Source organism: Cricetulus griseus, chromosome 4 (assembly GCF_003668045.3).
Source record: "Cricetulus griseus strain 17A/GY chromosome 4, alternate assembly CriGri-PICRH-1.0, whole genome shotgun sequence".
NCBI classification, from domain to species: domain Eukaryota; kingdom Metazoa; phylum Chordata; class Mammalia; order Rodentia; family Cricetidae; genus Cricetulus; species Cricetulus griseus.
Genome location: NC_048597.1, coordinates 206,964,354 through 206,991,814, shown reverse-complemented (window position 1 = coordinate 206,991,814; position 27,461 = coordinate 206,964,354). Strand labels below are relative to the sequence as shown.

Sequence of the window (27,461 nt, the reverse complement as noted above, 5' to 3'; positions counted from 1 at the left end):
TCTTATATTGGAAGACACAAAGCAGCAGTGTCTCCCGATTTCTCTAGTTAATTTCCTGATTCTTCTGCTGGCTCCTGCCTCACCCAGGAAGCCAGAGAGATGGTATTGGGCGATGTATTTGTCAGGTCATGTGGATATGATAAAACACCAGAGGCAGGCTAATTTTATAAAATTGTTTAGATTACTGTCTGAAGGGCTGCGAGTTCTATTAGCACAGTGCAGATTTTGAGGGCTCCCTTTTGCAATGTCACCTCAGGATGAATGGTAATTGTGGGGGCATTTGTGGAAGGAAGAGGGTTCCTTGCTTATCAAGAAGACAGTCAGGGAGGGGTTGAGAGAAGAAGACTGGGGTCCTATAGTGCTTTCTGACACCAACTCCCAAATGGCCAAAGGTTCTACCACTAGACTCCAGATCTTAAAGATCTCACCTTCCAGTATCATCTCATTAAGGACCATGCTCCAACATGCAAACCTTTGGTGAACACATTTAAACTATATGGAAACCATAGCAAGCAAAGAGTCTGGATCTTGTCTCCTTTCAGGATATCTGTTGGAACCTGGGTCTTTCCATTTACAAGATGAGCATATAATAGTCTCTGCCAGGCAGGGTCGTGAGTCTGAAAAGCCAGAATCTGGAATGAGAGGTGTGCTATCTGGTTTTTGTCAACTTGATATAAACCTAGACATATCTGAGAAGAGGGAGTCTCCATCAGGAACTGGCTCTATCAGGTTGCCTTGTAAGCAAGTTGATGGGGGAGTTTTCTTGATTGATGATTGAAGTAGGAAGATCCAAGCTACTGTGGGTGGTGCCATCCCTAGGCAAGTGATCCTGGGGTGTATAAGAAAGCAAACTGGGTAAACCAAGAGGAGCAAACCTGTAAGAAGCATTCCCCCGTGACCTCTGCTTCAGTTCCTGCCTCCAGGTTCCTGCCTTGGCTCCTGGCTGTCCATCCCCTCCCCCCAAGATGTATTACTATATTCTGTAGCCAAATAACTCCTTTTCTCCCAAGGTTGCCTTTGGCCCTGGTGTTTTTTCATAGCAGCAGCAAACACACGAGGACAAGAGGGAATCTGCCAGCATTGTTTGCCACCACCTACTCAATTCCTGGCTGCTGGACCTGGTTCTCCTAGATGATAAGGAAATATTCCTTGAGTGAATAGTTGATGAAGACTATGTCCTGATATCTGTCACAGCCACTGGTGTGGATTTGTGTCCAATGAATGCGGAACAGCTGACTGCAATGTTGCCAGGCTAAAGCCAGCAGCTAGCAGGCCTCAGGGGCAGCAGCACCTGGGACACTAAGTACAGACACCTTGGCCCTGGGAGAACCTCTGACCTGGGAGGATGAGAGCCATCAACAGCCACAAGTCCTCTGAGTGACTGCAAGAGTGAAGATCCCTGAGAGGTGAGGATTCAGAACCGCCCCTCTAGCCTCGGTCAGGTGAGGCCTCCTGCCCCGAGGCAGCCAGTCTGTATCTTCGGCTCCCGGGAAGTTTTAAGACAGAACTTTCAGGCAAAATATCCAGACACATAGAGTAATTTTCTAAAAATTTAAAGCTTTAAACAATGAACTTTAGTAAAAGAAAACAGTTCCATGCAATTAGGTACTTTAATAGGAGTTAAAAGTAATTAGGCTGACAAAAGTCTGCTTCGTTCCAATTCAATAATAAGCCCGTTTTTACTCACTCCACTGTCCTTTGTGATTTAGGTAAAGGTTTGTATGCATTTGGAAAAGGTCACATTTACCATTTGCTCAAAGACTGGTGGGTGACTACAGAGCTCAGACACTGGGCTCTGTGAAGTCGCATTCCATCTCCAGCCCTGCCATGTCTTGACAATCACCCTGGGCATGTTTGCCATAGCCAGTTTGGCCCCAGTTTCCTAATTTAATTTTTAAAAGTTATATGTGTGGGTATGCCTACAGACACATCACATACAGACATCGTGCCTGCCCATGGAGGCCAGAAGAGGGTATCAGATCCCCCAGAAGTAAAGTTACAGCAGTTGTGAGCCATCATATGGGTTCTGGGAGTCTGACTCAGGTCATTTGGAAGAACCCCAGTCTCCTCATTGTTTTGGCAACAGGGTCTGCTGTGTATCTCAGGCTGGGCTGGAACTTGCTGTGTAGCTCATGATGGCTTCAAAGTCACAGTCCCACTGCCTTTGCTTTCCCAGTTTTGAGACTAGACATGTCCTGCCTTTGTAAAGTGGGGTTAATTTGACTGTGTGGGTCATGTTAAGGATCCAGAAAGCCAGAGTCTATATGTAAAGTATCTGGTATACCACGTGGTATAAGGAGGGAGGTATCGTCTGATGAGGACCACCAGCTCTCTTCTTTTACTTCAGAGACTCTCCCTTCAAGTCATTCAATGATTTTGTTTTCAGTGCCAGAGATCAAGCCAGAGCCTGATGCTAGCTAGGTACCGCCATACTCATGTTCACTCTTCATAGCTCAACTCAAACAATCGTCAAAGGAGGCTGGAGCTTCTACCTACCAGACACCCACTCTTTCCTGGTCTGCTCTACCCTGAAGGGAACTCCATTGCCAGGATCCCTTTGGTCGTAGGCCTTTGGTGTGTGCAGAGGGCCTGTCAAAATGGCTAAAGACAGGATAGACCGCGTCTGTCAAAGGGCCTAATGAAAGTGGGAAGAGAGGAGAGGCTGGGTGTTTCTCTGGGTCCCCCTTTTGGCAGTGGCTGGGTGACAGTTCATCTTAATTGTAGACTAGATGGAAAGAAGCTTAGGATAGTGGGAAGACACACTTCTGCATGTGTCTGTGGGGAGTTTCCAGAAACAAAGAACTAAGAGGAGACCTGCTCCGAATCTCTCTCTCTCTCTCTCTCTCTCTCTCTCTCTCTCTGTGTGTGTGTGTGTGTGTGTGTATTTGTCTGTCTGTCTGTCTGTCTATCCATGAACAAAGCCAGAGTTGTCCATGTGCCTGCCAAGCTTCTGTAGGTGACTGAAGTGGTACAGTCTAGACAAAGGTCTATTCCCCAAACCTGGAAAGGATTCACAGCATGAATCAATGTTTTGGATAAGACTTCCTGGTGAATGTCAAGTCTTAAAATACCTGTTGGAGGGGGTCTTGGTGCTTAAGCTTTAGAAGACAATTTTTTAAGGGAATCATATAATTTATATAATATAAACATGTGGGGTTGAGGAGGAGTGTATGTGAGTGTGTGTGTGTGTGTGTGTGTGAGTGTGTGTGTGTGTGTGTGTGTGTGTGTGTGTGTGTGTGCCTGTGTGTTAGTGATTGCCTTGGGTAACTGACTGTGTCTCAGATACCATGCTAGTATCTTATTCATATCTCCTTTGGATCACGTTCAATAGTCCTCACTTTCCTGGGAAGAAATGAAGACTCAGAGAGAAGAAGGGACTGCCTCACAAACAGGAGCAGCTAGAGATGGGTATCATCTGTGTTTGGATCAAGGTTGAGCCTAGAGTCCATGCTCTCCTCACATGGTTGAACTCAGGCCATCAGGCTCGCAAACAAGCACCTTTCCCTAATAAGCCATCGTGCTGGCCTCTTTTACTTTTGTGTTAGCTACTTTTCTTATTTTTCTGATAAAACCTCTGACAAGAAGCAACTTAAGGGAGGAAGGGCTTGCTGTGCTCCAATTACAAAGCAGGGAAGGCATGCTGGCAGGAGTACAAGGCAATTGGTCTCCTTACACTTGCAGTCAGGAAGTAGAGAGCAGACAGGAAGTAGGGATGGGCATAAGACCACAAGGTGTCCTCTGGCCCAATGACCCACTTCCTCTAGAGTCCTCACCCTCAGTACAGTCCCTACTGGCTGTCCATAATCTCTTCACTCCAGTCACCATGGCTTTCAGGGAAAGAGTGAGGGATTCATGTTGTGATTTGTTTTCAAATGGTGAGAAACAGAAAGCCAGTGGCTCGATTTACCCTATCCCCAGTGGGTACAGGAATGTATGGGTGGCCCTGGTGCAGAGTATATGCCCAGGCTTTGAAATGGGCCTGTCACTCATTCAACTTAAGTCACATCTTCTTTGAGAAGAATTACCAGCTGCTTTCACTCCTTCCCACCCTACATAGACTGTTCACTTTGCTACTTATCACACGTGAGGAACATGTTTTCCGAGGTTATTACATTTGGAGAACAGAGTTTTAAGTCATGCTGCTTGTTCTCTGTCATTGAGAACGGCATGCCCATTAGAGGAATGTGTACAGTGATTCTACTCCTCTCTGTGGGCAAAGCTGTTGGGTGAAAGGGTTCAAGGGTGGGCTCCATTGCTAGAAAACTTTTCAGCGATCCCACATGCTCTAAACAATTTCTGATTCTCATCCCCCCATGGTTCACAGAGCCTTGGGGATTTACTATTCTCCTAAAGACTTCTTGCAGAACCCAGGATCAAACACTAGCAGATATTAAATTGTTTTGTGTCCAGGACACTTCTACAGCTGGTCCTCAAACAGCTACCATTGCCTCATTCAGTAGTGTTTCCTCGAGACAAACAGAGAGTCATTTGAGGCTACACTGAGCAAGGATAAGACTGAGGGCAACAGTGGTTGGGGGATGAGGTTCTTGGGAAAGTTCTGGGGAAAGTGAGGCAAAGAGCACACACCACAGTCCTTTCCCAGGGTCCTGATCTGCACAGGATATGGGGCCTGGTTCTCCTTAGACGTCTTCCCTGCCTCCCTTGGAAGCCCACCCCAGCCATCGTAAGGCTTCTGGCAGGTACTTTCCTGGCTTTTTTGTCCCAGGCACGTGACATGGTTGCTGGGAAGCACACCATGCCAGGAACCCAACTTCACAGGTTGCTTGGCCAGAGTGTGTGAGTTAGGCTGGCCCTGGGCCACATGGCTGGATGGCAGCCTTTCTACCTTTCCTCAATTCCAGGATGCCAGACATTATAAGAGCCGACTATTCAAATTATGCTATGCAAATTACCACCATGTTCGGCTCCTCTCAGGAGAAACTTACTTTCTATAGAATGTGTCTATCTGTTGGTAGGCTTTTTGTGGAGAGATAAAGAAGGGGCTGGAGAGATGGCTCTACAGCTAAGATCATGGGCTGCTCTTCCAGAGGACCTAGGTTCCCAGCACGTACATGGCAGCTCACAACTGTCTGTAATTCCAGTTCCAGGGGATCTGACACTCTCACACAGACATACATGCAGGCAAAACACTGATGCACATGCAATAAAAGTAAATAAATTTTTTAAAAAAGAAGATGGGTTTGACCTGCAGGACTCAATGAACCCCATAAATAAGCCACATGGATAGATTATCTGTCTTTCCAGGCACACCCTTCTGTGTGTCCAACAGGAAAACAGTTTGGCTTGGAGTATCAAGCTTAACATTTTGATAGCACCGTGAAGCTTCAGAGGTACTGACCTATCACTGTGGTGTCTCTGCTCATCTGTGGCTCCTAAGGGAGTAACTTAGCACAAACACCAAAGCCGGAAGGGACTGAGTCCTCCCCAGGGCCAGGCCCCACGCCAAGCACGTAGTTGCTCATCTGTCACAGTGACCTAGCATCTTCTCCTCTTACAGAAGAGAGAAAACCAGGGCACAAAGGGAAGGGGATATGTCTGTGGTCATTGAGCCAAGCAGTGGAGTGGCAGAACTTGAACTCAGACTTCTAGCATAAGCCTGTAGCGTCCTGTGTGGCTGGCGGGGAAGAGGGTGAGAATAGGCAGGTGCTTCATAACCCAATTCTCAGTGCAGGGCCGAAGGGCTGAGAGCTAGGAGCAGCTGACACTACAGACCTGCTGAGGTTCCCCGGCAGCTCTGTTTGGTCTGCTCAGGCCAGGGGTGCAAACCAGAAAGCAGACGGATCTTTATATAGACTGTTAATAGAAGGGATGTGTGCCTCCCCAAAGGAATGTCTCCTGCAGGAGATGAGCATGAATCAGCAGTGTTGTCTAGAAGACATTTCCAATACCTCGAGCAAACCAAACAGAGAAAAAGAAACAAATAAAATGAAACCAAGACAACGCAAGCCTGGCAGGCAGTGCCCACCTCTGCCTATAGGTAAAATGGACAACTAGGAATAAAGAATGGAAAGGGTGAGCCAGGTGGTGGCGCACACCTTTAATCCCAGCATTCAGGAGGCAGAGGCAGGTGGATCTCTGTGAGTTGGAGGCCAGCCTGATGTACAAAGCTACACAGAGAAGCCCTGTCTCAAGAAAAAAAAAATGGAAAGGATTTTGAATACCGAGAGATATTTTGTTTCTCCATTTAATAACAGGTTCCAAGGTGGGGGGGTTTGGGAGGGGGCTCCTTTACATGCTCCAGTGTAAACCCAGGCAGGTGATGAGTGGGCTCTGTCAGGAACAGGAGGGTCCCCATGCTGCTCTCCAAAACTGGCAGGGAACTTGGCGCGTGTACCAGGCTTCCCCTGCCGCCATCACTTCTTTTTGAACACTTGTCGGCACACCTGGTCACCACAGGTCAGCTCCTGCAAGTCAGGAAGTAGGTGAGTGACTGGCCAGTCCAGATTTCCTTCTGTCTACCTGGCCCTCTTAGTGTCTGGAGCAGGTGGATGGGGCTGGAGTAAAGAGGGCATTTAGTTGTTCTGGGCAAAGTGTCCCTCCCAGACCCAATCTGCTGCCAAGCCCTGCAGGTAGCAGTAATTTGATTTTGACACTCAAATTGAGCTTGAACAACTATAAAAATGAAAAATGCAAAGAAATGACCCTCTTGGGCAGGATTTTTCCTACTCCCATGTTTAAAGCAACATTGCCTAATTTATTAGAAGGTAGTGAAGCCGAGAGGAAGGGAAGGGTAGCATGGTGAAGCATTAGGTTAGCAGTGGCCCCACAATAGGTTAGGAGCTTCAGAAGGGCTCCCCGGGTCTGCCTGCACAGCTGACAGGGTCCCAATTCTCACTGAGATAGAGAGAAACTCAGGCCTTAACTACATCTCACTGCACCCCGAGGGAAGAGGATGAGTGAGCATGAGGAAGGCTGCCATGCTCACGGAAGCTGACCATGAATCTGTTGTCTTAGCCACAGGTACTGTTGGGGATGCCCTACAATTAAAAAAAATCTATCATGCAAGCCACAGCAAGTAGGCAGCGCAGCCAGTGAGGAGAATGGGAATGCCTCCCATATATCATCAGCTGACATGCCCTTGAAATAAAGATCTCAGGTGAAGTTAGCTCAGATCTGAAGAGCATCTTGGTGACATTCATGTTGATCTTAGAGCTGGGGACCTGCCTGACTCCATAGGTGAATGAATGAATGAATGAATAAATGAATGAATGAATGAGGATGGGCTTGCTGAATAAGTCATTCATTTAGCAAATGAGTAGCTGGATGTTTGAAAGAACGAAACTTTTCTCACTGTTCTCATGTGGGGCCCATAAATTGCTGTGAAGATTGAAGAATGAAAAATAAAGCTGTCTAGGCAGTGGCGGTTTATTGAAGGATGTCAGCCATTGTCCCCACTGTTCTGTTCTGGCAACAAATCAACCTCATAGGAGTTGGGATCAGGTCCACCAGGCCTTAGGCTCCAAGGCTTAGGGTGAAAGACCAATGCCCCCACCACACCCACCACACCCCTCATGAGGTCATCCTCCCACTCATCCCCCAGTAACTGACATGATGCCTGGTCTTGTCCTCCTCCAGGTGGCTTAATTCCACAGCTCACCTTTCTCCCCAGCTGCTCCTTAGAAGATTCTCTGCATTTCTCCTTGGATCTCAGTTTCCTAACTCAGCATTTTAAACTTTCTTTTTAATTGCAGCCATTCACAGAAACAGCCAGATAGATTTCTTCCTGGAGTCCCCTGAGCCAGATGGGAATGGCTTCCTGACTATATGACCAAACGCATTTGGCTGGAGCTCAGGGCCATTTTTCTTGTCAAAGCTCCTGGCCAGGTGAGTGCTGCAGAAGGTGCTGTCCAGGCCCCCAGGGCTTACCAGGTACAACTTGTCTCCCTCCACCCACTGCTTCCAGCCGCGGTTCTCCTTCTCCCCTTTCTGCACACACACGAGAGTGTTCCCTTCCCAGGTGACCAGCGTCTGCAATGACAGATTGTCAAGCAAATCACACAGATAGCCTTGGGAAACTGAGCAAGCTTGTGTCTGTAGCTGCAATTCCTGCAAGCTCTGCCAGGCTCTTGCATGCCCATGGGACACAGTCCTGCCTCAGTGACCCCAGGGACCTTCCAGTCTCCATCCCACAGACACCCTCCATTTCAGCCAAGCTGGTTTCTCCAGGCTGCCTGCATTCTCTTTTAAGGAATTCTACTCAACCATTTTATTATCTGGTAAAAATAGCATTTCGAGCTAGTGAAGGAAAGATGATAAATTCAACTATTAACAATGTGAAATTTCTGGAAGGGAAAATACCTCAAAGTCAACAGACAAATAACCAACAGGGAAAAAGAGCTGTAGCATATCAGTAAAGACTTGATGTCCTTATATATAAAGGGCCTCTGTAAATCAATAGAAAGATCATTAACCTAGCAGTCCACGCCAACCAAACATATGAACCAAGGACTTACAGAGGAAACTCCTGTAGTAGATGGCTTTTAAACATAAGAAGAGATATCCTACTTAACAAATAACAGGAGAAATACTGATAAGACTGCTTCTCAGATGCAATTAATCATTCGGTCAAAGATCAAAGATTTAGTAGCACAGAGGGGAGGGAGGGAGGGCTGCCCACCCTCTCGTAGGGCTGGTGGGAAGAGAAATGGCTTTCGAGAACTATTTTATATTAGCTTTCAAAACCCAAACCTGCACATATTTTTACTTACGGTTTTGCTTTTGTTTATTTACTTGTTTTAAATAATATTTATTATTTGAAATTTTCCTATTTCATATGCTTTTAACTTTTTTTTTTTTTGACAGGTTCTCACATAGTCCTGGCTGGCCGTGAACTCACTGTGAAGCTGGGGATGACCTTGAACCCCTGACCTTCTTATCTCCACCTCCTAGGTTCTGGGATAATTATCTCTGATAAAACCTGAAATTTCTACCCTGGGAATTTTTCTGCAGGGGTCATGTTTTGAGTCTTGTTCACTGTAGGTGCAAATAAATGCAGGGTGAGTCCCTAACTAGAGAGCTGCTGCTTAGGGGGTTTGTGTCACCTAGAGCCAGGAGGATGGACCTGCTTTTCTTCAGGTTTTCTCTGGGGAACAATGGTATTGGTACAGTGTGATGATATAATGTTTATGATCTATTAACGCTTACCTGAAGATCAGAAGTTAAAGCTAGCCATAGCCACAGAGGCCAAGCAGTGGTGGTACACACCTTTAATCCCAGCCCTATAAAACAGGAGCTCAGGGGCTCGTTCAAGTAGTCAGACTGAAGTCACGCTGAGGATAGGATCACCCAGCCTTGGTAGAGGTAAGAACTCTCTAGTGGTTGGCTGCTTTGCAATCTGATCTTCAGGTAAGCTTTATTAGATCACGAACAAAATATCACTACAATACAGTAGCCTAGATAGGGCAGCAGACCTCAGGAAGGGCATCCTCCATTCCAGCCAAGCGGAGCTGGTCAGCTGTTGGAGAAGCCACAGGTCTGCCAGTACCCAGGGCAAGCCTGGGTGCACACACATGCAAAGTATATGTTCTCTACACATCCGTTTCCCGTTTCCCTCTTAATACCTGCCTTGGTGCCCAGATCAGGCTCACTCACTTACCTGCTGAGATATTTATGTCATCCCCACTGTGTCTTTATCTTACTTCCTTGGGGGATGAGCTTGACACAGCTGGGATTTTTTCCATGTATGCATAAACCACCTGGTGCCTCTGGGAACAGAATTAGGCTAAGGACCTGACGCTTGCTTTTTTCTGTATCTTGTAAACCCTACCGATGATAAATTGACTTGTAGGTTTTTTTTTTCTCTTTTCCTTGTGCATTATACAGACCTGTTTTCTGCAGGTTGTTAACCTACCTACTTTTAAAATGACATTTGGCCTTGACCATAATATATACTTGATGTACAGTGTTATTCATCCCCATTCTACCCCTCCATGTATCACAGGATGGCAAGTTACCACAAAGGTTGGGAAGCATCATAAATACTGTCAGTAGGTGACTGGTTAAGTATGGTGTGATTCTTCCCTGCTTCATAGCCATAGAAAGAATACAGCCAGAGCCCGTTGTCTAAATGTATAAGAATGCAAGATGATGAACAGCATCCACATGACAAGGGGTCCAAGAGAGCGGTGTGTGTGTATTCCTATGCTTAGTCCCTGAGTAGTGATTACCCCTGTGAAGGGACCAAGCTAGGGAGCCAAGGTGGGGAGAAAACTTCACCGTTTACTGTTTTAAAAAATTGTAACCACCCCACAGTCACAGTCCCCAAATCCAACTTAAAAATAAAATATTTTGTACTTTCTAAAAATGTCTCCTCCTTTAAGACCATCTGAAGCCCCACATCTCTGAAGGACATAGAGACATTCAAGCCATAGGTCTTCTGGCTCCTCTGGGAGGAAGCAAGGTTGGGAAATGCACTTGACATTTCTCCCCATTGCCTTGGACTCCATTGCTTCCCTAGTCGATGGGTAAGGACTTTGCCTTCTCCTTAGGTAGGAATGCGGTTTCTCCTCTCCTTCCTCCCATAGTGCCTTGCACTGGAAGCCTCTGCTCACGCTCACTGAACTGATGTCAGTCTCTCTTCACAGGCAGTGAGCTCAGGGAAGGAGAGGCTGTGTGGCTGCTGGAGGCTGCAAGGACACTCAACACAGTGGCTGCCACTGTGTGGTGGACAGTTTCCCTGAAACACAGCCTCAAGGAAAGCCCACTGGCCTCCTGCCTTAGGGGAGGTCCCAGCAGAGAGCACACATGCCCCGCAAGGGGCATGTGCAGTAGACACTGCCCATTTAATTGTCTGTCTTCTATATGAGGCCTGAGATCCCCGAGGGCAGGAAGTGGGGGGCAGTGTCTAATTCATCATGTCACCTACCTCACTGACACAGACTTGGCAGGCAGTGGGAGCTTATCAAAATGTGCAGAATGAAGAAAGGGGAAAAATGTTAGTGTAAAGAGGCCTGTCCTAATATTTCATTTTAATAACTCACACTGGGCAGCAGGATTCAAAGTTATTCTGACCCAAAAGTAAATTGGTTACCAATGAATCATGGTAATGCTTGCAAGATTGTGGGTTCACTCCTGCACAAGATGGTGAGAAGCAGAAAGAAGAGGACAGATGAACGACTCCAGGTTTAAATTTCTTATTAATGAAATTAGCTTCTTCCAACTCCTCCTCCTCCTCCTCCTCCTCCTCCTCCTCCTCCTCCTCCTTCTCCTCCTCCTCCTTCTCCTTCTCCTCCTCACTATAGAGTCTAGGCTGACCTCGAACTCGCCATTTCCTCGTCTCAGCTTTTCAGACTGCTGGGGTTACACTATTGCTATCATGCCCAGCATTCAGTTGATGACTTCATCCCTGTGTCATCAAAACAACAGACTGGGTTGTTTTGAAAGATGCTGTAGCTGAGGGAGCCATCACTTCTGAGCGAGAAGATGGGCAAGGCGAACACTCCAAAAAGGGCAGGCTTGCACAGAACAGAGGCGGGGGTGGAGCTCTACTATGACTTTTCTTCTCACACTTCCAAAGTCTGCATCTCTCAAAAAGGCTCTTTATGTCAAATTAGATACAGGTGCCAGCCCAGTGTTTAATCTGGGAGAGTCGATAGCCGAACCATGGACCTACAAGACTATCCTATGTCTTTAAAAAATATTTTTTTTTATTTTTTAAGATTATAATTATAACATTTTCCCTTCTTGTTTTTCCTTCCAAAACGTCCCATGTATCCCCACCCCACCCATTTCAAATTCATGGCCTTTTATTTCTTTAAATATTGTTACTTATGTGTACGTTCTTAAACGCGTGAACACAGCCTGCTCAGTCTGTATAATGTTACTTGTGTGCTTTCAGGGCTGACCCCTGTTAGAGCTCTTAGCCCGTGGAAACAGACCTTTTTCCAGTCTCTGCTGAGTATATCTCATCCCACCAGCGGTGTGTGTGTGTGTGTGTGTGTGTGTGTGTGTGTGTGTGTGTGTGTGTGTGTTTGCATGCACATGGAGGGGGTTGGGGGAGAGCACTACCCCTGTCTTTCTGCTGCAGTCAAAGAAGACAAAAGCCATGGAAAAGAGGCTACTTTCTTCCTTCAGGGCTAAGTGATGATCTTGATGAGAGGAAGGAGAATGGGAAGTGGGGAGGCCGGAGACCAGGGGAAGCTAGGTAGTGACAAGTGGAATTCTTTCAGAATCAAGAAAGGCCAGGAGGACGTGACTTATTTCAGGGAGAGGGAATTCTCTGTCGTCTCAGGTGATAAAGAACAAGTCAGAGAGGAGCAGCTTGTCACTCAAGAGCCCACGCCTCACACCGAAGGAGCAGGGGAATGAATCATTGTGCACTGATTAGGCTGGAACAAGGGGGAGATGCAAAACAAATTTTCCCATTAGTTCTGGGGTCTGATGAATTGGCTTTTTGGCCACAGTTCAGAAAGGGCTTGTGGATCTATCATCCAACAGACCCTCAGCAAAGGGTCCTAAAGTGGACCTTCTGGGGCTTTCTTTTGTCAGGTCGGTTCTGATGGAAGAGCTCCAAAATACTTTTTTTACCCCTGTCATTTTTCAGCAAGAATCACTGAATCTAATTTTCCTTGATAGATGAGATTATGAATGCTAGGTCACCTTGACTGAGAGATGTGCCCTGCTTTCCATGAGTCACCACCATAGAATAACAGCTTTTCCTCCTGAGGCAGGAAAGGGACCCACTACTCCTTGAGACATTGGGAAGGTGTTAAGCACTGTTAATGTGGGTTTAAATCACTACTAGTTAATGAAAGATTCTTATGGGAAGCACCCCTTCTGGTATTCCTTGTGAATAAGATGTTGGGGCATGGGCTGATTTGATTCTCTGATTAGTGGTTGTTGAACTCCTCCCTCGATGCCTTCACTCCTCCCGACAAAAGCCGGCTGGACTGCCCTTACAATAGCATCAGCCATCTTGAGCCCCATGGATGCCTTGAGAAGGCTCCTTGAAGATCACAGCTAATTGCTCTGGCTCCTGAAGGCTTGGCCCTATCCTACAAACTGTTGGAAAACAGTTTGTACCAGACTTTGTACTACCCCAGGCCTTGGTGACCCCTAACTGAATCTGCAACTTTTTCTACCTTCCCTGGTGGCCTTGCAGAGAAACTGCTGGGACTGGCAAGACTGTGATTGGTCCTGGTACCCCTATCTCTAAGCAGGCTCATCAGAGAGCTGACATTTAAGAAAGATAAATAGCTGGACAAACCCACAGAAGAGAAACTGCCACCCTGGTCACCAGGTTTCCAGAGAGCCGTCAAGAATCTCAGACTGTTGGGCTTCTAACCTATAGAAGAGCTCTAACACCTGTTGGCTAAGGGTCCACGTTCCCGAGCCCAGCATAGGGCAATGACATTAGAGGGTGCCACCTACTGCTACTCCCAACTGCCTATTGCTGCCACTTCTATAGTCAAACACAAAAATAAAAGTGGCTAGAGAACAACATTTGAAGTGCTTTTCTCCTTTGTTCTCCATGGTCTCTATCTCTGTAGAACTAAAAAACCCCAGCTAGCCAATTACTAGTACTCCAAGCCTAGAAGAGGAAGCAGAACTTGTGACCCTTGTTTTGGGAGAGATCTGAGACTTTTGGAGAGCTCTTGGAAGAACAAGGCAGTGGCTTGCCTGGAAAGACGGGGCTGTGATGGATGGGCGGAGAAGGGTGGAGGATCCTGCATCACCGTGTCATTCCAAGGGGCTGGACATTTGCTGGAGATGAGGGCTCATTTCCTCAAGATAGTGTAGTCAGCTCCTCCCCTCCCTGGGTAGGAGCCTGGCAAAACCCAGTTGGCACAGAGAGCACTGTGAATATCCAAACTGCCAGTCTTGTATAAAATACATGGGCATGGACAATTCACTCCATGGCCACTGGGACAAGTGGCAAACCAGTAGCCCTCCCATGTCTTTTGTACAATCTTCAGGGCTATGACACTAATGTTTGGGGGGTGGTCTTTAAGTAGGGCTGAGATAGAATCCTCTTCTTGTTTGAAGGGCAACTGGCCAGGTATAATGGCCAAAAGTCTGGGATGCAGTGTGAGGAGCAGGCCACTGGGCAGGAACACCACACAGCAATGCAGGGGAGCTACCGTTGTCCCCCACTTCTCCCGTTCCACATTTCCTTGTCACTTAGCAGCCTGTGCTTTATTTATGAACAGCTGCTCTGGGTAAAGGTCTAACCTTTCTTAGAGTTGAGGTCTCAGGCTTGGATATAACATTTCCCCTTCTGTTGAGAGCCATTTTCTACGTGCTTTCAGGGTCGATCAGTGTAAGTACAGTAGCTCCCTCTCATCAATGAGGTGTATGTTCCGAGAACCACAGTGTGATATTGGGTAGAACTGAACCCTATATATTCTATGGAACTAACATGGCTACCAAGTGACTGGTGGGTGGGTAATATATATGGGGTAGATTAGGCTGCACAGAGAAATGACTAATACCCTGGGCAGGATAGAGCAGGCAAGGGAGACTGCATCATGCTGTTCGTGGAATGTGGTTTAAAACTTGGGATCGTTTATTTCTGGGATTCGCTACTTTAGGACTGCAATTGACTACAGGTAATGGAAACCGTGGGAAGTGAGACCTTGGCTACTGGAGGGTTACTGCAGTTGAGATACTGGAAGTATGGCCTTTGACTCAGGCAGGGCATCCTAGATTGTGTCCAAGAGGTAAGTCTCTGCTAGGCAGAAGCCACAAAACATTACTGGAACTTGATAACTAACCTTACTGACTCTACTGAGTTTGCCATATTTCATTTGCATCATGATTTTCTAAAAGAGGAATTTGGCCAATTGGATCATTTTAAAGTGAGACATTACATGTAAAAACACCTGAATTCTCAGTCACTCCTTACAAAACAAAAAGCAAACAAAACAGATAAAACAGAAAGGCAGGTACCATGAAACCTCATCTTTTCTTGGGCTAGAGCTGAGCATCGATGCCCCTTCACACCTAGGTAAACAGCATGGCTGAGCTCCATGGTTATCCAATCTTAGGATGCTCTGTCTTGCCTTTTTCCGCTGCTTGCTCAGCCATGTAGTCTAGAGGATGGGGCCCTGCCTTAATTTCTCACATGATCTAAGGCCTTTCTCTGCTCCTTTCCCTGCCCATCTTTACTCAGCCTTCACCAATTACTCATTGCCCACATCCGGAAGTCCGATCCATTCTGGTCTTGCTTACCGGAACCTTCCTGTAGTTGTTTCTGTCACCTAGTCAGTGTGAAGCCAGAAAGCCTTCCCTGGCATGAATGGTTCCAGTGAAAACCCTCCCACCCAAGAGTACCTTGACATGCCGGTTGTCCAGGCCCTTTGTGTGTTCATCAAACTCCACCCCGACAGTAAAATCCAGGTCATAGTTTCGGAATGTGCTGTTGGTTTTTGTCTTGAAGTTATCACCATCTTGAGTGATGATCTTTGTCTGAGTCAGACATAATGCAACCTTGCGGGTGGCAAAATCAATACCTGTTGGCAGAGGGAGTAGCAGAGGTTATGATGTGTGCAGCCAGACTCATTCATTTCTTTAACAAGGCAAAGTGCTCAGGACTCGGATTGGGGACATGCCACATTTCTTTACTTCAGTGAGAAGCAAGAGTTGTCTTACACACAACTTTGTCATGGGCTTGATTAGTCTGTCCTCCCTCGTTTTGCTCCATGTGTCCCCCACCAGAACTAGCCCTAGGACAATGTTCATAGTAGATGCTCAGATAATACGGATTTGATAATGGAGGATCATGGTCCAGGGCAGTGGTATTAAAGCCAGGACCAAGGGCCACCATTAGCAGCAGAAGCGGCCCCCAGAAACCTATGGAAACCTGTTTCTACTCACTTTGTGCACACCACAATTCAGAACCACTGGCACCAAAGAGTTAGGGCAAGGGGTAGGTTGCCCTGATTTCCCAGCTATGTGACCTTACAGAAGCCACCTTTTCTCCCAGAGCCTCTATTTTCTCCTGACAAAATGAGGAAAGAGTGCTCATTTCATGTGGTGAGGACTCTAACCTCTACAGTAAAAGGCTGTATATGGTCCCCAAGAGCTTGCACCTATTCACTGCACACAGGCCTCCATTTGCTGTCTGTTTGGGTCACACAGGGACCAAATCAGCTTAGCCCAGAGCAAAAATTTCAGGTCACATGTATGTATCCCTATAGCTATGGGTCCACACCTCACTCTGTAGTTGTAACTATCATGGAACCCTTTATCCAGCCTAGTGGGACACCTCCCAGGCTGAATCAGCTACTTCCCTCTAGTTTGCTTGGTCAGTGGCTTTTGACCCTGCATGCTGAAGTTGTGCTAACCAGACATCCTGTAGGTGTCATTAGGAGGTAGAAAAAGGACGTTGTTAACCAAATGAAACAAAGGGGAGCAGTCCAGACAAACTACTGTGGAGGGCTGGGAAATTGTGGGGAAATTTAGAACAGATTGTTCTTTAACAAGCAAATCTATATTCGCTCCGTGGAAGTCGAAATCTCGGCCCAGAGAATTGAAGTGGTGGGCTCAGCGCCATCCAGCTTCGAGTGTCCCTACAAATGCAGTCCGTTTGACATTCATAGCTAAGGCTCTCCAGCAAAAATTATTGCTCGTCCCGGGCTGCCTAGAAAAGTGAATCACAGTGAAACGGCCGGTTGCTGAGAGACCAGTGTGTCCTGGAAACAGCACCCTAGTCAATCTTTCTGACCAGGGCTGGGAGAATGTTATTAGGGGCTCTATGCAAATGGAAGCAAACACTGCTTCACCTCCAGATTGAAAAATGGCTTGGCCTCTCGGCCACCCTTTAGCGTTTGCACAAGCCAGTTAATCATGTCACCTTTGCTCCACCCTGGGGAAGGGAGCCAAATACTCTGCTGGTGGATTTCTTGTCGGCTATTTCTAATCAAAAGGGTTTAACTGTAGCTATAGAACACACACTTGTGCGCATGTGCTCTCACACACACACACAGACACACACAGTACACAAGCACTTCCTCTTTGAACTTTGCAGAGGAAACTGTTTTCCTGATATGATATTTTAACACCAGGGTTATCAAGTTTGTTTTATCTGCTTTTCAGTATTAAAAGTACCCCTGAGCCTGATTTATAGCCAGGCGAAGTGACATTCTATCTCAGAAGGAAAGGTCCAAAGACAAGCTGTTTCTGAACAGTACACATGGCTTATGGCTGCTGCTGCGGAAAAACAAATCAACAACAGAGAAATGACTTTATTAAGCATACTTTTCATAACTACATTTTTGAACAATGCAAGCCATAAAGCTGAAATACGAGCATGCGACTCAACATTAAAATGCTTTGTAATGTGCTTGAAAAGAAAGCTAAAGTTGCAAGCTAAAAGGGCAGGTGCTCTTTGTAAATTAAAGAGCAGAGATGTGCAGGAATCCATCACAGGAAATCTGAGAACAGTTCAAAGTGCAGCTTCAATGGGCTCTGAACCTGGACTCCTTAACTCTCAAATCATCGACACTTCCAAGCAATAGGGAGAAGCCAAGTGGAAGAGCAATTTTCTCTTTCTTTCCATACCATTTCCTCCTCCAGAGGATACATTTAGAAGGGAATTAGACTGGCCCCGCCCCTCTTGCTTCACTCCTTGCTGGCTATTGCAGGCAGGCTGGTGACCTTGGGCTACTGGCTTATATTCTGTGCTCTGCACCCTTAGTCTCGTGTTCTTCACTGGGGTGGGGTCAGGGGAGAAGTGTTACCAGTACATAAACGTGGGACCAGAGGAGGGGGAAGAACCTGTTCTTGTCAACTGGCTTTTTCTGCCTCTTGGCACTTTTTCCTTTGAAAGTCCAACTATGTACCACACATAGTGCAACTAAGACTCACATGAGTTGAATAACTAGGTTGACTTGTCAATACCAGCAGAAATCCAGTTTTGTACAATAACATCATCATTCTGAGGCCACCAGATATGGTTGGTCATCCGTTAGAGACCCCTAGTGACCCTTTTAGTGTCTTTCTGTCTCTCTACTTTAAATATCTCTACCATCTAGCAAGCTCTGCTCAGAATGAAGTCCTTCCCACCACTTGGCTCCTCTTGTCCAGATCAGCACTGTAGGAAGGGCTAGTGTGTTCTTAGAAGAGCTGGACTTGGTTCCTCTCTGGGCCCTACCATGCCCTACTCACATGTGTGCCTAGTCTATTCTCCTTCTTCTCTGGGCTTCAGATTCTTCATCTTATCAAACAGGAAATTTGGTAAAATCCCTCTGTCCTCAGACCTGACTATTCCCCAAACTAGGTCTCACCTCAACATATCCACGCTGCCCTTGGCTGTGTAGTGAAAACAAAACAGGAAAAACAGAATTCTTGGTCTAACCTCTGCCTGTCTTGGACCCTCAACCTCCTCACTTATCCTCCACCTGTCTGTACACTCCCACACCCCAGCCTCCCTGTGGTGTACTTTCTTGAACACACACAAATATTTTGCACTTACTGTCCCTTGCTTTGGGGATGCATCTCAGCTTCAACTTCTGGCTTTAAGCACTGTCAACTCTTTAAGTTGTCTCTCTTGGCTTTTTGTCATTCTTCATGCATTGTTACCTAGAATCCTCTAGCACAGTGTTCTGGCATTCTCTCTCAGCGCTCCTTCCCTCTTCCCACCAGCCAGAGGTCAACTGTGTAAGGATAGGGGACAGTCTTCTCGTTCACCATTCCATCACCCGTGACCACAATAGTTCCCTCAAGAGTAGAGCCACTTGGATTCTGCTGCAGATGAGACACCCCCTGCTTCCAGAAGCATCTGCTGATGCTTCATTGTGGCACCCAGGTGGGTCTCAACCTTGGGCAGAGTTAATGGGCTCTGCTCTGTCTCCTTCACACTCTCAGAGCCTTCTTTCTACAGCTTTACCTATCCCTCCTTTAGAGATGAAGACATTTCTCCTCATTTTCTGGTCCAAAGAAGGATGGTAGACATGACAGATTCCTTGAGTGTTAGGACCTTCAAACTGCCTCTTCAGGATTAGTGTCTAGCAAAGCCTTGAAGTGTTCAAGGCAGGAGAGGAGGCACCACTGAGTCATCCTGGACACTCACCCTTGCACTCTTAATGACTTTGATAATTTTAGATAAACTCTAAGGTTGTCATGACACGTCATTCTGCTGAGGCTGGTACGTGAGTCATAAATGGAGGCAAGCATATCAAGTGAGCTACTGCGCTATTGATAAAGCCCATTTGCTACTCCCTTCCTACTACACAAAGAACCAGGTCCCCTAGAGAAAGCCAATTCCCTCCCTGATGGACAGAGTTAAAGTCCAAGAAAGTGATGGTTCTTAGGCAAAGAACAGTGTCACACATGATGGTATTTACACATCTTGGGATTTGCAAAGATCTCTGCAAAGCTCACCCCAAATGCCAAATGCACAAAAGGGCACAGAAGCCAAGCTTCATTGATTTCCTAGTCTTGGGGAAAGAACATTGCCTTTCAGTCAGGTGTGGCAGATATCAAACAAGTCTGTGGAGAGGCTTTTGACAGGTTAGAATGACAGGACAGTCACTGCTCAGCTGCTTTTTGGCTGAGTTCCCTGACATTAATCACTGCCAACCCCGCCCTGTCCATGGGTAGGTGAAGGAAATCAGATGCCCTGTCTCAGTGGTTGGAAAGTGACTCTGGCTGAAGTATTTTTGTGCAGAGCATTGTGGTGTCAAGGTGGGCCAGTCTTTAGGACCATGAGACAGAACTCTCTCAGGAAGTAGCTGTGCAAAGCAGACACAAGGACACCCGAGTTCTCTGTCTAACTAGAGCTATGACCTACGGTAGTCATTTCAATCCATAAAGTACCAGCTGCCCTTCTACAAAGCAGGGACCAGCTACAAAGAGTTGAATCAGTCTGCTCGTTAGAGTGAGATTAGTCTAACATGATTGTAGATTGTACATTTCTACTAAAGCCCAAAGAGACGACAAGCAACTGATGCTAAGGATTAGAAAAGTCAATCATGATGTATCCAACCAGCACACTCACAATCTATAAGCTCCTCATGACCACTGTGGTGTAAGCTTGTGTAAGAGTCCAAAGACAGCCAGTTGTAGATAGGGGATTTCTTTCAAAGAGCTAAGGTACATTCACACTGTCCATCTCGAGGGAAAAGAGGAGGGGATGGTAATGTTTGTCTTCTACCCTCGGATTGAGGAGTTGGTCTCTAGGTATCTAAACATACTAAACTAGAACTTGTTTTTCTCCCTGAAATCAGCCAGGAGTTATTTTTGTGAAGTGTTATCCCTATGTGTACATGTGTAAGTGGTGTGTGATGAGTGGAGTGTGTGTGTGCCATGGCATGTGTGTGGAGGTCAGAAGACAACTTCTGAGAGTTGGCTCTTTAGTTCACTGTGGATTCTAGGGATTGAGTTCAGGTCCTCAGGCGTGTGCACCAAGTGTTTGTACCCACTGGACCATCTTGCTGGCCCTGGAATTTGTATCATTTAAGCAAATGCAGCAAAAGGCACATTGCTTTCTGACAATAGTCTATGTGCCTGGCTTGTCTAGCATAGTTAGGAAACCAAGGTGCTTCCAAACAGCCCATGTGATAAGATTTTCAGTTGTCTAAAATCACAGCTGTACCTAGCGACATCTAGAGAAAACATCCCTATTTGGCAGGTGGGGAAACTGAGGTCACAAAAGATCAAAAATGTGATTCCACATCACAGAGTAAGTCCTAGGGGGAGCTTAGGCTGTACTCACTCTGGCCTTGCCTACCTCATCTATATGTTAATGTTCAAAATTATGGTTCTGAATTATGCTCTAATCAGTCACATATGTGGGCTCAGAACCCCTTTCATTGGGTGCTTACATTGCCAAACAGAAGCGTGACAAGAATATTTCCTTTTTGCCTACACATTCCACACTCCATTCCAAGTAAACTGGGTGTGCTAACCCTAGTGAGTGGAGCCCCATTAAAAGAATCTTTGCCTGTCTTTTTTTAGTTGCAGAGGGAAAACCCACAATTCCCATTCTTACATATGTCTCACACCATGTCCAAAGTATTGGGCCTCTGAGGCCATGTGCAGCCATTTCTCTCATACTTGCATGGCTCCCTCACATGCAGAGATGCAACTCTGTATGCAGGGAATTTCAGGGTAGAAAAAGATGAGCAGGATCCTGTTGTGGGGGAGAAAACAGCTAGGCAGCCAAGCTCTTTGCCCAGACCCTGGCTGCTGCCATCATTTGGAGGTTCCCTGTGGCAACTTACTCCATCTCTTTCCAAGTACAGCCAGAGGTGTCCAGGACCTCATGTTTCTGCCAACACTGGGAGCGACCTAAAGACCTACCCGGTCACTAACTTGGGACACAGACAGGTTATTAGCCATTGGCCTGGAGCCCAGTGCAGAACTTGGATAAGCAGTGAGTGGTTTGAACCATATGACAGAAGCCCCTTCAGCCTTCTGTGAGCCTGAATGTGTCTAGGGAGAGAAATTGGCTAGCTGGTCTTTCAGTGTTTGTTTTTGTTTTTGTTTTTCTATGACAAGGCTGAGAAAAACTCCAAAAGGGGTCATTGTTGATAATGTCTGATTCAAATGATTACCTATGAGATGGTGATAGCTAGGCAGGAGAGTGACTGTGGTATCCTCTATGGCAGACTAAACTGGTCATGTGTGTGTGTGTGTGTGTGTGTGTGTGTGTGTGTGTGTGTGTGTGTATGCATGCCTGTATATTCATGTTTCTGTGAACATGTATCCTACATTGAGTGTGTGTTTTCTATGAGCCAGGCATTGTGCTAAGAACATTCTAACCCCATTACATTTATTATTTCCAGGTAGGGAAAGAACCTCAGAGAGTTCACATGTCTTAGTTGACTTTGCACTGTTATGACTGAGGGGAGAGGTTTTGTGCAAAGCTCTGGTGAGTCCCACACTAGCACCTCCTAGAGGGCCAGTCTGCAGTCGTCCTAATGTCCCTTCCCTCCCCATCCCCTTAACGTCTCACCGAGGGCCTTCATGTAACCGTCAAAGTTCTCATTGCTTTCCATTTCCCAGGTTCCATTCTGGTCCTTTGTCATGATGGTGGCCTCTGGTTTGGTGCAGGCGTTGGATGACTGTGAAGGAGCAGGCTTCAGGGAGACTGTGCTACTGAACTGCTTTATAGTTTGGCGGGCCTGGTGTTTGAAGATAATGGAGTCAAAGGTCATAAGCCTGACTCAAAGGAGTCATCGTTGCCTTTGCAAAGTTCAGCAGGTCTGTGGGCAATCAAGGCACAAAGTCCTGCTGTTGCCAGGTATGCATGTCCCAATGACTACTATGACACACACTGCCTTGGACCAGCTCACTTTTGGCTGGTGGCCTCCTATAGAGGCTCTGGCCTCACATGGAACATTCTATCCAGTGTCTGCAGTACCCCAGTGCCAGGCCTGTGGCTTTGGCTTTGATTCTGTAGAGGTTGAAAGGAAACCTCAACTCTGAGCTGGGTTTAGACTTTGAATTTATACTTCTAGGCTAACCAAAGGGACAGAGTAAAACTACCTTGATACATTTCAAGCCAGGCCAGAACAAAAAGAGTTCTCTGCGGCAAACACATGTCAAAATAGGTTCAAAAATAGGAAAACATTGGGAAGCATATTACCAAGATCAAGCATCCCCAGAAGTACACATATCTCAAGGAATTTCAGACACCAATTAGAAAATAGATTTAAAATCAATATGGAAATGTAAGGGAATGGAAAATATTTCCAAGTTCAAATTTTGGAAAATTTTGGAAAAAATTATGGAAATCACAACAAAAGTTAAAAAGGCATAAATATGATATTTTAAAAAACAAAATTACTGTTAGGTATAGTAGCACACGTCTTTAATCCCAGCATTCAGGAGGCAGAGGCAGGTGGTTATCTGTGAGTTCCAAACCAACCTGAACTATGTAGCAAGTCCAGGTTAGCCAGAACTACACAGTGAGAGTCTGCCTCAAAAATATTGTTAGTATTTTAGAAATTGAAAATATAATTGCTAGATGCATGCAGGCACACACATTCATATAAAATAAATATTTAAAATATATGGTTTCTAAAATTAAAAAGGCAATAGATGGTCTGAAGAGTTTATTAAACACAGCTGGAGAGTATCTGCAAAATGGAAGGCCCAAGAAGTTTACTCAGAGAGTACATGTGTTGTTTAGTTTTTATCAACACAGCCATAAACAGGAACCTCAAATTAGAAATTGCCTCCAGCAGACTACCCTATGGGCAAATCTTGGGGGCATTTTCCTGATAAATGATTGACATTGGAGGGCCCATTCTGCTGTGTCCCTCCATGTCCTCTGCTTCAGTTCCTGCCTCTAGGATCCTGCCTTGAGTTTTGCCCTGACTTCCCTCGTTGATGGGCTGGGTTAGGGATGTGTAAGCCAAATCAGTCTCCTCAAGTTGCTTTTGGTCAGTCTATTTTATCGCAACAATAGAAAGCAAATTGGTACTATCACAGAAGACACTGCAGTGAAAACTCAGGAAAAAAAGCCACAAATTCAAAATCCTCTAAGTGGATAAAAACAACAGTTCATCTCTAAAGGTATAGCAATCAGATTGGTTTCAGGTTTTTCAACAGCTCTGGTAGAATATAAAAATGGAATACTACCTTCTCACAATGAGGGAAATATTTTTAAACAAGAATTCTAAACCTAGGTGCCTATTACTCAAGTATGAAAGCATACACACACACACACACACACACACACACACACACACACACACACACACACACACCATTCAGTCCATCGGCCTTAGTATAATATCCAAAACAAACCATGAAGCCAAGACATTTATGTCAGATGTATGATGCCAGCAACAGGAAGGATTCAGTACTTTCTGGGTCGAGTTACCACCTGTCTGCCTGCAAACCTCACTGTCAGAATGCTTGAGCAGAAGGAAAAATGTTCTTTGAAATCATACCCATTACTAATGGACTATTACAAAACTTTATCCCATCCCAGAAAAATCAATAAAAGCTTGTCACTTGCAGCTCAGCTGGCCAGCTTAAGTTGAGGTTTCAATAAAGGAGCCCTGTCTACCTTGCTTGTAGTACGTGATTTGGCTTTGTCTACTACATCAATGACATAAAACTCCTGTTGTCTTGTATCAAACTCAGCTATGTTTGTCTAATCAGCTGTTCAAACTGTCACATTTATAATTTTGGCAACTAAGATCCTGTATGATACAGCACCATAACCCAACAGTGTCTACAAAGCACTCACTTTTTACTAACATTTATAGACAACTGACGAGTGTCTAGGATGGCACAAAAGGCTTGGCATCTTTGTCATCACGTTGCAGCTTCCCCCTTTGTTAGCTCAGCCTTGGATTCAGAGCTTAGTCAGCTGTTTCCCGTTGGGACAGGTGTGTGAGAAATGAGCCGAGTGGTGTGAGGTGGCTGTGCTTAGGAGGCTGTGATGGGTTGACTAGGTGCTCACTATTATCTTGAAAATTGACAGGGCCCCTCTGGAGCCATGGACCTTGAGCTGTGGCCAGCCTCCAAGTTATCTGGAGAACAAAGCAGAACACAGGCTGCTGAGCTCCTTCGAAAACCAGTGCAGGATGAGACCCAATAATATGAATTTCTACAAAGTCCCCAGGTGCCACTGCCACTGCCCCAGGACAAGTGAAAAATCACTGGGTAACAGAGTTGAAGAAAGTGTCACTTCCTGGCCTTGACTCCTGGATACTTACCTACCTTGAGTGTCACATTTATTCTCTAGTCATTGTAAAAGGCAGAGACAGAAACACACACACACACACACACACACACACACACACACACACACACACACACACACACACACATCAGAAGATAATCTTGGGCAACATTCCTCCTCAGGTATCACTCTTCTTGCTTTTTTATAAATTAGAATTTAACTTTATGCATATGAGTATTTTGTCTGAATGTCTGTCTGTGCATGCCTGGTGCCTGTGGAGGCTAGAAAGTGTGTCAGACCCTCTGGAACTGGAGTTGCAGATTGTTGTTAGCTACCAACCAGCTTGGGATTGAACCTGGGTCCTCTACAAGAGCAGCCAGTGCTCTTACCATCTTTCCAGCCCCACCCATCTTGGTTTTTGAGACAGGGTCTCTCACTGCCCAGGGCTTGCTGATTAGGGCCAGGTGACTCACATGGTCTCTGCCAATTACAAATGGTTACCTTGCCTGGTTTTTAAATGTGGGTTCTGGGGACCCAACTCAGGGCCTCATGCTTATATAGCAAACAGTTTTTCTACTGCGCCATCTCCCAGTTTCTGTCATTTAAAAAATTTAAATAGAGAAAAAGATGGACAGGCTCTTAGAAGGGCTCCTGGCATCTAAAAAGTGTCTGTTCAGGATGGCAGCAGTGATGTGGGGCTGCAGATCAAGCTGCCGGCAAGGACCTGATTCACCACCACCCTTCTGAAAACCAGAGCTTCCACACACTATGGTCTGCATTTAGAGGACAGAGGTGAACTCGGAGGAAATGTAAGGGACAGTGGGTGAGAAAAGCAGTGGTCTCTTAAGCACTCAGCCATACAAGTTCAAGAAAGATCACATGCCTTACAAGTGCTACCAGGGCCCCAAAGTTCTACCCTAGCCCGCCCTGCCTCCAACCCTGACCATACCTGAGTGTATCTTGTACTTTATCTGCTTACCTTTGTGGAGTCCCCGAGGTGGCTCCTAAGCCTGGAAAAAATGCCAGCTGTAACTAACCTGCAAGGAACTTTCTGGAGATCAGAGGAATAGAGCAGGTCAATCAGTTCAGAGTGAGTTCAACAAGGACCCAGGCCTGTGTGACGCCTTCAGCCGCACTGACGGCTGGCCTAGGGAGGCTCCCTCTACCAGGGCAGCCTCACCCAGACCTGCTCAGGTCCTCCCAAGTTTACCTTGCTTTCTTATTCCTCCCTTCTTATCATTTTTTTCCTGTACTGAGCCTCAAACCCGGGATGCCATGCATCCTGGACATGGGCTCTGCCTCTGAGCTCTTCCCAGCCCCTCCTTTCCCCAGAATGAAGAAAGCTCCTTACTGGAAGCTGCTCAGTGTGTCAGGGAAGATGCCATCCCTGCCTACCTCTTCTCTGGGCTGCTGCCCCTGTGACTCTAACCCAACTGCCTGTGCTCTCTGTGGAGATCAGAAAGTCCATTGCATTTGTCTGCAGGCCACAGGAGGAAGAGGACCTGGGATTTCTTTGAGCCAGAGGCAGGGCTGGGCCTTGGTTCAACCTTTTACTTTTATGTACCTGGTGCCTTATCCACTTGCATCCCAGAAGGCAGACTAGGAGAGCAAGGAGGTCACGAGTTCTCACCACCCCCCCAACCTCCACCCTCTGCCAGGGATCACATTGCTCTGGCCCAGGAAGATTCCTAGTGGTTTCTTCCCTTCCATTACCTTGCAAATCAGAGAGGACAGGAGCTGGATAGTTCTGGCCAAACCACCCATTTCCATAGAGATGTTCCATACCTCTCCAGGGGAACTTGGCAATTCTACCCAGTGCAAACTTCTATTCCCTGCCTACAACCCCTTCTGCCAGACCCAAGGAACGTCTGATCAGGTAGAATCCGGTTATGCTCCGTCTCTGAGGGTTTAGGCAACACTTGACTTTCCCCTTGCGTAGTGCCTACAGTGTGGTAACTGAGGAACATGCAAATTCAGGCAGACTGAGCACTGCTTGTTTGGGGTGTGACCAGGGATGGGGCTTTCTGTGACACTAAGCTCTAACTCTCAGCCTCTTCTGGAGCTGGAAGGACAGAAGGACTTTGATTATAAGTGGTTCTGTGAACTATTAGCAATTCTTTTTTTCAAGCCTTCAAACTAAATAAAAGCATCGGTGAACTGATCAATAAAATATTGGTCCATGCACTCTGCCCCGCCTATTTATCAAATGTGTTTGTTGTCCTAAAATCAATGAAGATGCGCCATTCAGAAAAGTCTATACAGTGTTATGTTCCAGCAAGTGGTCTGACCCATGATCTGAACGGCAATAGTGGCCTTTTGTGTGCTGAGTACTTGGCCTGTCTTAGTTCAGTAAAGAAGGGGTGTCATTGAGCTCTCACTTTAAGGATGATGAATATGAGGTTCAAAGAGGTTAGGTGCTTTTGCAAAGGCCACTCAGGTAATAAGAAGATGATGGATTTGAACACAGAACCTGTTCTGTCTGGTTTACCTAGCCTTGTTTCCGCAGGTCCTAGGCCTCTCTGTGTTCCAATAGCTTCACAAGTGATTCTGATGCCCAGCAAAGTATGAGAACCAAGCGCGTGTTGTTCACACCAAAGCAGGACAGAGCTAGGAAGCAGTGAGCTAACTGCACATTCCCATAAGGCTGTGGTATAAATAAGAAGAGGGCACAAGTAAGATCCGGGACAGGTGGAGTGTCTGTTTCACAGACTCCCCTGGGTCTCCACATTGCAGGTGCCACCCGGACTGGGGAGAGCCAGGCCCCCGGAATACACACGAGGAATACACATGAGTGATGTCCTCAGGACAGACACTGGGGAGTGTGAGGCAGGTACCCCGTTTGAGTCGAGGCTGGGCTGCT

At 46.3% G+C, this 27,461-nt stretch overlaps 1 protein-coding gene across 1 annotated transcript; it reads right to left on the bottom strand.

Annotated features, from left to right (window-relative positions):
• Positions 1 to 6,189: 6,189 nt before the first annotated feature.
• Positions 6,190 to 22,118, bottom strand: Rbp2 (retinol binding protein 2). The gene is made up of 4 exons (XM_027411388.2): positions 21,917 to 22,118; positions 15,292 to 15,470; positions 7,888 to 7,989; positions 6,190 to 6,425 (listed from the first exon to the last, which is right to left on the bottom strand). Exons 1-4 carry the CDS (start codon positions 22,116 to 22,118, stop codon positions 6,375 to 6,377), a joined length of 534 nt encoding a protein of 177 aa, XP_027267189.2. The 3' UTR covers positions 6,190 to 6,374.
• Positions 22,119 to 27,461: the final 5,343 nt, after the last annotated feature.

Bases quoted from the DNA above. Each gene is read 5' to 3' on its own strand.
- Rbp2 (XM_027411388.2), bottom strand. From the start codon at position 22,118: ATGACCTTTGACTCCATTATCTTCAAACACCAGGCCCGCCAAACTATA. The intron at 7,990-15,291 runs GTACTCTTGGGT...CTGTCATTGCAG, and splicing joins TGGACAACCGGCATGTCAAG to ACGCTGGTCACCTGGGAAGG. The intron at 6,426-7,887 runs GTAAGCCCTGGG...CCTGACTTGCAG, and splicing joins AGGGAGACAAGTTGTACCTG to GAGCTGACCTGTGGTGACCA.